The following is a 10,184-nucleotide window of genomic DNA, read 5'->3' on the forward strand; positions in this document are numbered from 1 at the left end:
AGTAGCTGATACTATCTTTCTATTATCTTTTAAAAGAAACACACAGCAACCTCAAAGCTACAACAAACTTGTGGGAGGATGGTTCACCAGGCATGGAAGGGGCACTACAAGAGTTGGCTCATTTCTAGCGTGGCTTGCAATCCCTGGATACATGTGCTGCTTTTCACTTCCTCAGTTACAAACTGGGGGTAGCTGTCTGTCTCTTGAAAAGTATCGTGATCAGTTTATTCAAAATATTCAAAATGTGCAAAATTATAAATGGTAATGAGTAGGACACTGTGTTGTTTATGAAAATACCATTAACAGTTTATTAATTGTTTTGATTTATTGCCATGATTTGTCTTTTGTCCCCAAAAGTCTGGTTCACACACTACGTATACAGCAGAGAAAAGCTGAAATCTCATGATAGGACAAAACAACTTTAGTTTAAAAAAACCCAGGAGAATGGAGGAAAGGCTAGATTTTCAGTTTCCATCAGTTCAGCAGAAGCACAATTAACAATTTGCAATAGAGCAGTATCAACTCTACAAAAGAACTGATAGCATTCCTTATTGCCAAAAGAAAATGCCAATGCTACCAAAACCCATTAAATGCTTGCACCTTGCAATCAAAGACACCTTGGTGCGTGTGGCTGTGTATATACGTGTGTGCTCATACAGAGAATCTTTTTCTTGGCTTCTGTGTGCTTTCTATGGGCACTTGCTCCTCCTGCAGTTTGCCAGAAGTAGCCAGGAGGATGCGTTAATCCTGTTTACTGTTGCAAGACTGCCGAACAGATGATTTCTGATGCTCCAACAATGTGATGGACTTCTCGGAATTTTCCAAGTTTCTGAGCAGAGTCTCTAGGCGCCTTTTGATTTTCTTCTGATCCTCAATGGCACATCCAATGACCACAGACTGAAATTTCTGATCGATGGGTCCTGCTGGCACGTCGGACGTGCACGCACCATAAAGGGACATTAAGCGCATTTTGGCGTCTTCCAAATCATCAAGGAGTTTATTGACGATCTCATCAATCATTTTGGTGGCGTGCAGTAGGGACTCCTGCTGCTGCGCGTTGCGGATGGTTTCCACGGAAACCTCCACAGTCAGGGTTCGGCCCATCAGGCGATTAGCAGTCAAATTCAGTTCTTCTCTCTCACCTCAATCGAAAAAGAGAAAATATCTTTGGTTACAGGCAAATACTTTCCTGTGCAAATAACATCATCAAGACACTCAAACTGCTATAACTTAGCAGTAAACAACTTTTTTAAAGTAAGTGAAAATCAACAAGATTTCCAGAAGCCAGAAATGAGCTTTTTGCATTTGCCCAAGTCATTTCATAGAAGCCAGTGTCTGATTTGAAATGAAGCATTAAACTCTACTAAAATTGTAAGCAATGTTTTTACACTGCTGACACAATGCTTGCTGTGTCACTTTAAAGCAAAACATACAATATTATCAGGAAACATTCAGTAGCAGAACTGGCTCATTAAGGACTTCTGTGCCATTCTGAGGGAGAGATTTAGACAATACGCCAGAAGGCTATGAAGAGAAAACTAGATATAATAAGAGACCATGAAAAACTGGTTTCCTATTTTCTGAAAGTACAGCTGCTTTTCAAAAATACGGACACAACATACTTCATATGTAGGCTCTTGAAGAGCCAGTAAACCAGCAATTTAAAGCACCTAATAATCAGGTTTAGAGAATATATTTAAAGCCATGAATCACACAACTGTGACAATGATCTTAATCATCAGGTTCTTACAGGCTGTACACTTTGTACCACTCATGCCTATCCAGTAGTCAGAATCATTTTCAACTATATTAAATCATCATCAATGTTTCTCCCTCAGCAGAGCTATGTTAATCTTGAATTTGAAAATGTATCAGTGAACTGAGTATGGGCTTTCACATACACAGTAGTGACACTCATGGTAGTCCATCCACCTGAACAGCATGAATTTACAGTCAAGAAGAGGACATCTCAGGATAATGGGTGACACTTCAACAACCTCAACTGACTCCAATGCTGCACCTTTACCAGCAGCAAAGATAGCTGCTCACACAGAGCTGCTCCCTAAGAGATGGGCTGATTTGACTTTGGGTCAGTTAGAGGGTACAGCAAAGCAGCTTCTCACCTTCACTGATGTGCCTCATATCCTGGCTGTTCTGTATATTGTGGATCATTTCAAGCAGAATTTCTTTCTCTTGTTCCATAGCAGATGCTGCATCACGGAAAGCCTCTACCCTGTACATAGTTGAACCAAACAAAACATTTAAATAATAAAATAGCTGTTCAGCTATATAACTGCCAAGAACTGTTTTTTTAAACTTCGGCTTAGAGTAAGTACAGTCAGTTCTTAGTTATCCATGAGACAGACTCTCTGATTTCATTACCTTCTCCTCTGTCTTAACTTCATTTTTCAAGACTCAATATAATTTTTAAAAAACAAACAAAAGGAGGGGTAAACCAAAACAACAGTAATTCAATCAGACCTAAATCTTTTATTTTACTGACAATGCTGTTCTGTCCTACGCCGTGGTTAATCTGGATATGCAGAGCCTGACAGTATTACAGCCCTATAGCAGAAGTCCTGTAGCCAACTGGCATTACTATCAGCTGCTTAACTAGCAGAGAAAGGGACTGAGTCCCTGTCAGGGAATTTGGCAGTGAAGGTGGCAGCTGCAGAGATGGAGGCAACAAGAGGTCGTGGCTCCCTTGTGCCACCCCCAGACCGGCAGAACCCGTATAATCTGCCCGCAAAGCAACAAACACTCCAGAAAACTGAAACATGCTGAAGAACCCCTTTTACAAAGGAGAAAACCCTGTGAGTGGGACAAAGCTCACACATTTTTATTACCATGGCAAGGATTTCCCTGACACAAGTGGTGTGCCTTGGTCACTGGGAGTAGATGGACTGCCTGCCCCCTCTATCACTGGTGCTTTTCATGGAACGATGCTCACTGTGATTCACACAGGGAGGAAGCTTCTGTGGGAACAGCTCCTATTTCTGGGCTTGCAAGGAAGCATGAAACTCGGTCCCTCCTGAAACCAGACCCCTACCCCAGTCCTGTTATTGTGCTGAAACTCACATGTAATGCAGTGAGGACAAGGGGAAAGTCCATCAGAAACTGCTGTCCCTGTAACTATTGGGTCTTGGTAAGGTGTGTGGTTCTGTGCTCACAGCCTGCCCTCCTCGTGCATAAGGTTCAGACCCAGCTTGCCATGGGCAATGTGAAAATGCCGCACGAGAAATCTGAGTCCAGTTTCTTAATTCATGTCTTATTCCCCACCACAGTTTTATAGAGGGGGCTTTTGCATTCAGCTGAGTAATATGGAAAAGAACACTGGAGCGCTCTAATGCAACACTTTGAAGACCTGGTACCGAAGAGGGCAATATCCCACTCCATTGGCTTTTCTCTCAGACTTGAGGGCAGGGGCTTGCAGAGAACTTTCCAAGCTGGAACTGGCTGCAAGAGTTGCACCAAAACCATCAACTCTGCATTCACAGGCCCCACGGAAAAGCAAGAATATCATGTGAACCTGGCTGATGGTTTGAGATGCTCGCAGTGCACAGCTCGGGAGGTCTAGCTGCATCATGCGAATCCATCCATCTATCCTGAAATGTTTATGAAACCTGGCCAGAAAAGGGGAAACAAACCAAAACATTGTTAAGTCTCATAGGTGCTCTGCATTCTTCAACATTACTGGGCGCTGCCCTGTGAGCAGTGGCTCAATGCTGTCTCTGCAGATGAGGGTGCATCTCCTGAGACAGGAACGGAGCTGCTGCTCCCTCCTCACAGGCTGGCTGAAGGCAGGTAACCAGGAAAAGAGCAGTAAGAGAAAAGAGGGTGAAAGAAAGCAGAAGAACGGGAGCATTTGAGGATATAGTCACTCTTCACATGCAGCCTGCTCATGAAATTGTTCTGTTTTACAAAATATTTCGCCCAATTTAGTCAGTGAAAGCACAGGCTTCAGGCCCTGCCTTTAATGTTCGTTCTGAGGAGGAGTGGGAAAAGTTAATGCAATGCAAATTCATGCCAAGAGCAAATACTTTTAATTATTATTTTGGACTGGTTAGTAAGAGCAATGAGGCAGGTGGAGTCATCTCATACTTCAGATGTCTGCACTTTATAATTTAGGAAGTCTACCAGTATTTCCAAAATGCCTTGCCATGCCTTTTTAAAAAACTGTATTTTCACAATTTAAAAAATGCATTGTGCTCACTGGAAAGTTGTAAATCAAAATTTTAAAATGCAGAATTTCAATTTTGATAGTGTTTTAAAATCAGATTCTGTATATCATTGTCCTGACTTAAAAACTAAAGTTCTGCCTTCAGTAGATAAATCAGTCCATGATTTCCAGGGGCTTTGCTGAAAAATGTGGAAAAGCTGCATTGCAGAGATGTATCCTGAACTGGTACAGTTCTAAAGAGAGTGCCTAAAATATCATTGCTTCCAAAGGCCAGCTTGGTATGTGAGGTAGGACCTAAAAGCCAAACTGTCAGAATTAATGTTGCATACTGCAAAAGAAGAAAAAGATAGTTCACCAATTAGAGTTTTGATTGACAGTAATTTACCAAAGGTAATATAACCAAATCTTAAGACCTATTTTATTTGCAATAATTGCTTCTTCAGAATTATTTTTACCATTTTTTTAAACTGTAGTATAGAGTGCCACACAGCAATGGGACAGGATCATGTCAGAACCGTGCTCCAGTGGGAAAAAAACCCCAAAAAAACCAAATAAATGGAAACCAGTCACACCAATCTCAGGAAGATAATGTGTCAGGATCACACCTTGCAGTCAGTTTTCATAACTTCTTTCCTAAAATGCATGGTTTCTTAACTTCACAGGTTTCTGGAAATTTTCATTTCCATGTGGGGGGGATCCAAAAAAAAGTTGGAAGATTTAAACCTCTAACAGAGGTGACTGATGTGGGAAGGGGTGGAAATACAATCCAAGTCTCAAAAAAAAAACCAACCAAAGAATAAAAGGCAAAGAAAAAAGAACACAAAATACTCATATTTATGCCCAGTTATCAATTATTTTGATGCAGCAGTATGGTCTTTTTTCTAAGAGATGAAAACCTCCAATCATATTTTTACTTGGAGGGTATTTGTTGCTTTGAACATCAACTAAATATTCCATCTATTACTTAACACTGAAAAAGACATTCCTTACTTCTGATTTTCCCTGTTTGTGAGCAATTAGCTGTGCAATGCCTTCTTTTGCTACATACCATTTACATGAGCAGAGCATTCCCGTGACAAACAGGTGGACCGGCCTGCGCTTTTGTTCCCAGATGAGAAACTTGACACCCGCTTTCTTAGAACAGCTGCAATAACTCTGTCCTTTAAACTACTGACTGACTTAAACAGCCCACTGTTACAGCCCACGTGCTGGAGGTTCAGATAAGTTTTCAAAGGAAGTAAGAAATATCTGAGGATGGAGCAGCTTTTTTCCTGAAATGGAGCTGAGCACATTGGAGGGAGACAAAACCGGGGGTTTCACCGTGGCATCCTCAGCTGCTTCAGCTGAGTGTCCACTCCCAGGTGAGCAGTGCTGTGAACACTGAAAGGAATGGTGGGGGAATACGGTTGATCCAAAGAACAAGATAAAAAGTACAAAAAATTAAAAGTACCCAGCAAAAATCTGACTTATCTCATGTATCATCACACCTAAAACTGTTTTCACTTAACACAACCAACAGAACACAGTGACTCATAAACAAAGCCTCTGGTCTTGCTTCCAGCTGCTCCGAGATATCTTGGCAGTCACGGCAACACGAAGGTCCAAACCCTTACAAGGGGCAAACGTGCCACCTGCCCCCCTTGCCACCTCTGCCTCGGGCACTCACTCCGTGGCAGCCAAATTAATTCCCCTTCCCTGCTCACTTTCCATACAGAAGAAAGCCCCTCTGCAAATGACTATCAGGGAGGTACAAAAATACTCCATTACTGTTGGAAAATAAGCTCTCACAGTGGAAAGAAAGGGAAAAAAAGGAAGGCGGTTCAAACTGGATCATTTTACAATGCCTTTAAACTGGAAGAGGGTAGACTTAGATTAGGTATTAGGAAGAAATTCTTCACTATAAGGATGGTGAGGCACTGGAACAGGTTGCCCAGAGAAGTTGTGGACTCTCTTGGAGGTGTTAAAGGCCAGGCTGGATGGGGCTCTGAGCCATCTGGTCTACTGAAAGGTGCCCCTGCCCATGTCAGAGGGTTGGAACTAGATGATCTTTAAGGTCCCTCCTAACCCAAACCATTCTATGATTCTGTGATTTTCCAGAAGGATGAGGGTTGCTTCAGAGTTCAGTTGACCTTAAGCAACTTGAGAACTGAAGATTGTTGAGGGTTTTAATTAAAGGCTGTAGTTCAGTTTGACAAATTTTCACTTATTATATTTACTAGCAACATATTGAGGGTCTATAGCAAAACCAAACCAGCTGGAAAAGGAGAAAGTTTGGAAGCTTTTCCTCCTGTCATTCAAATAAATTTGAAATGAAGCATGTTGATTAGTTGAAAAAACCCATAAAACTTGACTGACTTTTATCAAATTAGTTGGACATTTTTTTCATGATTATTCCACATTTAGAATTATGGCTGTCTGAAAGAACCACAGCAAACTGGGAAGTTTAATTGGGGGTTTAATTGCTGGCTAACCAAACTGTCTGCTTTGTTTCAGAGTCGCTCGGCAAATTTAAAACACATTTTTGCATATTCTGATGCTAATTTTTGGATTATATATTCATCATGCGCCTAGACCTGGATGCAAGCAGTGAGACTTGTTTGCAGACAGTGATTTTGTTTAGTCAAATTCTGAGAAGTCTGCAAAGGACTTCAAGGAGATTTAATCAAGCTAAGTGAAAGGCTAATATAACAGCACATCAAGTCCACTCCTGAATAATGCAAAGTAATGCAGGCAGAAAGGGGAAATAAAACTCCTGCATCCCACAGAGCACTTCTAATTACAGGAAAGTCCTAGAAACATTCTGGGTGGTTCTGTGAAAGCTGCTGATCAATATGCAGCTGTAATGAAGGAAAGGGTGTGTTGAAACAGTACCAGTGGAGGTGAATCAGTGGCATCCTGCACATCCATCCACTTCAGAAAGGACACTATGTAATTTAACAGAGCTGAGAGAACAGGGAAGATGATTAAAGGCAAGGTATCATCTCTCATGAGGCCAAACTGGGAAAAAATTCAAATGGTATTATTTAGGGAACATCAAGTAGCAGAAAAAGTCAGGACATGGCACAACGATGAAATTCACATAGCATTTACAACAACTTTGGAAAAACACACCTCTGCTGCAGAATGCAATGCTGTTCACATTATAGTGACACGATTTAATACACCTCAGAGAGGAGGTGGACACCGACACAAGTAACAAGAACATCCACAGCTGAATCAGTAAGTGCAAAGGGAGGTTTGGAAGACAAGAAGCCTCACATGCCAGCATTCAGCACTGCAGCTTAAAGGCTTGCCAGAGTCTCCGAGAGCCTGAATGACACCACGTTTTATCCTCGGATTTCCTGCATCTTCTTATAAAGCACCTGCCCGCAGATGCGGGATGGGGGCGACAGGGTGGAACGACAGACACGATGCACGGCGGGCTCGTACCCGCCGTGTCACAGCTCGCAGACCGCATTCCCTGTCTGCTAAAGGCTCCCCACACCCTGAAGGGTGACAAATCCGAAGCAGCCCTTCGCGCTTTCTCTGAAAACCGTCTACTTTCGTACAGTCATATACATATACCCAGGCCCCGCTGGCTCACCTTAGAGCAGCAGCTCCCATTTGTCAACTTTGTCGCCCATGAAGGAGAACCCTTTTTCCCTCGGTCCCCTCAAGAAGCCTCACACCCCCACCCCTCCCCCTCCCTCTGCCCCGGCCGGGGAAGGGCTCCGCGCCCGCCGCCGGCCCGCGGTGCGGAGCCACCGGCTCGGGGCCAGGCGGCTCCCCGGCCCCCTCCCAGCGCCCGGCCCCGGGCCCCACCTGAGCTCCAGCTGGTCCAGGTTCTCGAGCAGGCGGCTGGAGCGGTCGGCCATGGAGGTGGAGCGGTAGAAGCGGCCCCGGAGCTGCCCGCCCGGCTGCTGCTGCTGAGGCTGCTGCGGCTGCTGCGCCCCCTCGCTGGCCTTGGCGCTGATCCTGGCCTGGGCCATCCCACCCGCCGCAGCCGCCGGCGGAACCTCGCTGCGGCCGCTCCCTCCCCGCGTCCCGCAGGCGGCGGCGGCGGCCGAATGCCGGCACCTCGCTCATGGCCAAAGAAGGAGCCGCCCCGCCGCCGGCCCCCGCGGCCACCCCGCCCCCGCGCCGGGCCCGCGGGCGCCGCCTCACGCAGCGCGGCGGGGCCGCCCCGCCTGGGCCGGGGGGCAGCAGAACCACAGGACGGGCCAGGTCGGGAGGGACCACACTGGGTCATCTGGCCCAACCTCCCTGCTCCCTCTCGAGTGAGGGAGACTCCACAACTTCTCTGGGCAATCTCTTCCAGTTCTCGGTCACCTCCACGGTAAAGAAGTTCTTCATATTCAGATGGAATTTCCTGTGCCTCAGTTTCTGCCCATTGCATCTTGTCCTATTACTTGGCACCACGGACAAGAGGCTGATTCATCTTCTTGACACCCATCCTTTAGGTACGTAATCACATTGATGAGGTCCCCTCTCAGTCACCCCTTCTCGAGGCTGAAGAGGCCCAAGCTCCCTCAGACATTCCTGATAAGAGAGATTCTCCAGACCCCTGGTTAAGCTAGTAACTCTCCGCTGGACCTCCTCCAGGAGCTCCATGTATCTCGTCTCTGCCCCCACACGCCTCCCTCTCCGCACACAGCGATGGAGAGGCAGAGCTCCCCAGCGAGCTGGGGATGGATGGGCTGTGCGTGGGGATGGATGGGCTGTGCGTGGGGATGGATGTGCTGTGCGTGGGGATGGATGGGCTGTGCGTGGGGATGGATGTGCTGTGCGTGGGGATGGATGTGCTGTGCGTGGGGATGGATGTGCTGTGCGCGGGGATGGATGTGCTGTGCGTGGGGATGGATGTGCTGTGCGTGGGGATGGATGTTCTGTGCGTGGGGATGGATGGGCTGTGCGTGGGGATGGATGTGCTGTGCGTGGGGATGGATGGGCTGTGCGTGGGGATGGATGTTCTGTGCGTGGGGATGGATGTGCTGTGCGTGGGGATGGATGTTCTGTGCGTGGGGATGAGACCACAGCAGTGCAGTGTTCCCTGTTGTGACCGCAGCGTCACCTGCCCCACATCGGTGCCCGGCCACCGCACACCCGGACACGCGGCAGCCGTGTGGTGCCTCTGCTCCTCTCCGTCATCATCTGGGGCACAGAGAGACCCCGGGCTGCCCTGGTGCTGTCCCCACTCCCCTTTGTGACAAAAGCAGCAAAACCTGGACCAGCCAAAAGCAGCATGAACTCTGGCTGTAGTTAAACCAGAAGCTATGGGAGGAATAATGATGTTTTCAATATCTATATTAACTCTGTGTGAGATGGGAGCTGTTGGTACGAGGATCTGCATTCCAGAACTGATCTGTATGGTTAGTTCTTGGTTTGCTCTTCCATTAAATAAAACAAGAAACTCACAACCACCCAACTGCTATTTTTATTTAAAGCTAATTAAAAAATGAATTACAAAACTGAAAATAGTGGAAAGTGCAATAAACAGGAGAAAAAGTAAAGAAGGGCTTCAAAAATTCAGCAGCTTGAGAAGAGTGAAAAGTTAAACCAGAGGCAGCCCTTACTGCATGCAGAACCTGAACAGCATCCCTAAAAAAAAAAAGGTACTTTAGATACTGCTTCTCATAGTGCATCTTTCTCCTGCCAACTGCAAGAGCCCCCTACTACTTACAGAAAAGAAGCTGTTTCACCAGCTGTTATTGTCCAAGATTATACAAAAAGGCTTACTGGAAAGAAAAGTGTTTTATGTTCTTTATGTGCCAGAAAGAAAAGATATATCTATTTCATGGTAGCCAAGGTAGTGGATCTACATCTAGTATTGTCCCAAGAACATATTTAACTTGACTGTATGAAATGGTACCTTCTTTCTTACAAGCACCAGCAATTCAAGCCACACATAAGCTTTACTTGCCACTACTGTGAACATTTAAAAATGAATTTGCTTTTCCCAGAAGTCAAGGTTTGGGCAAATACCCCATGGCTCTAACAGACCAATTTTTGGCACCCAGCTAAGAGG

The 10,184-nt window shown here is 45.7% G+C and overlaps 1 protein-coding gene across 1 annotated transcript; it reads right to left on the reverse strand.

Annotated features, from left to right (window-relative positions):
* Positions 1 to 325: 325 nt before the first annotated feature.
* Positions 326 to 8,225, reverse strand: BAG2 (BAG cochaperone 2). Its single transcript, XM_082302580.1, has 3 exons — positions 7,982 to 8,225; positions 2,124 to 2,233; positions 326 to 1,142 (listed from the first exon to the last, which is right to left on the reverse strand). Exons 1-3 carry the CDS (start codon positions 8,146 to 8,148, stop codon positions 742 to 744), a joined length of 678 nt encoding a protein of 225 aa, XP_082158706.1. The 5' UTR covers positions 8,149 to 8,225; the 3' UTR covers positions 326 to 741.
* Positions 8,226 to 10,184: the final 1,959 nt, after the last annotated feature.

Source organism: Coloeus monedula, assembly GCF_965178545.1.
Source record: "Coloeus monedula genome assembly, chromosome: 2".
In the NCBI taxonomy this organism is placed as follows: Eukaryota; Metazoa; Chordata; class Aves; order Passeriformes; family Corvidae; genus Coloeus; species Coloeus monedula.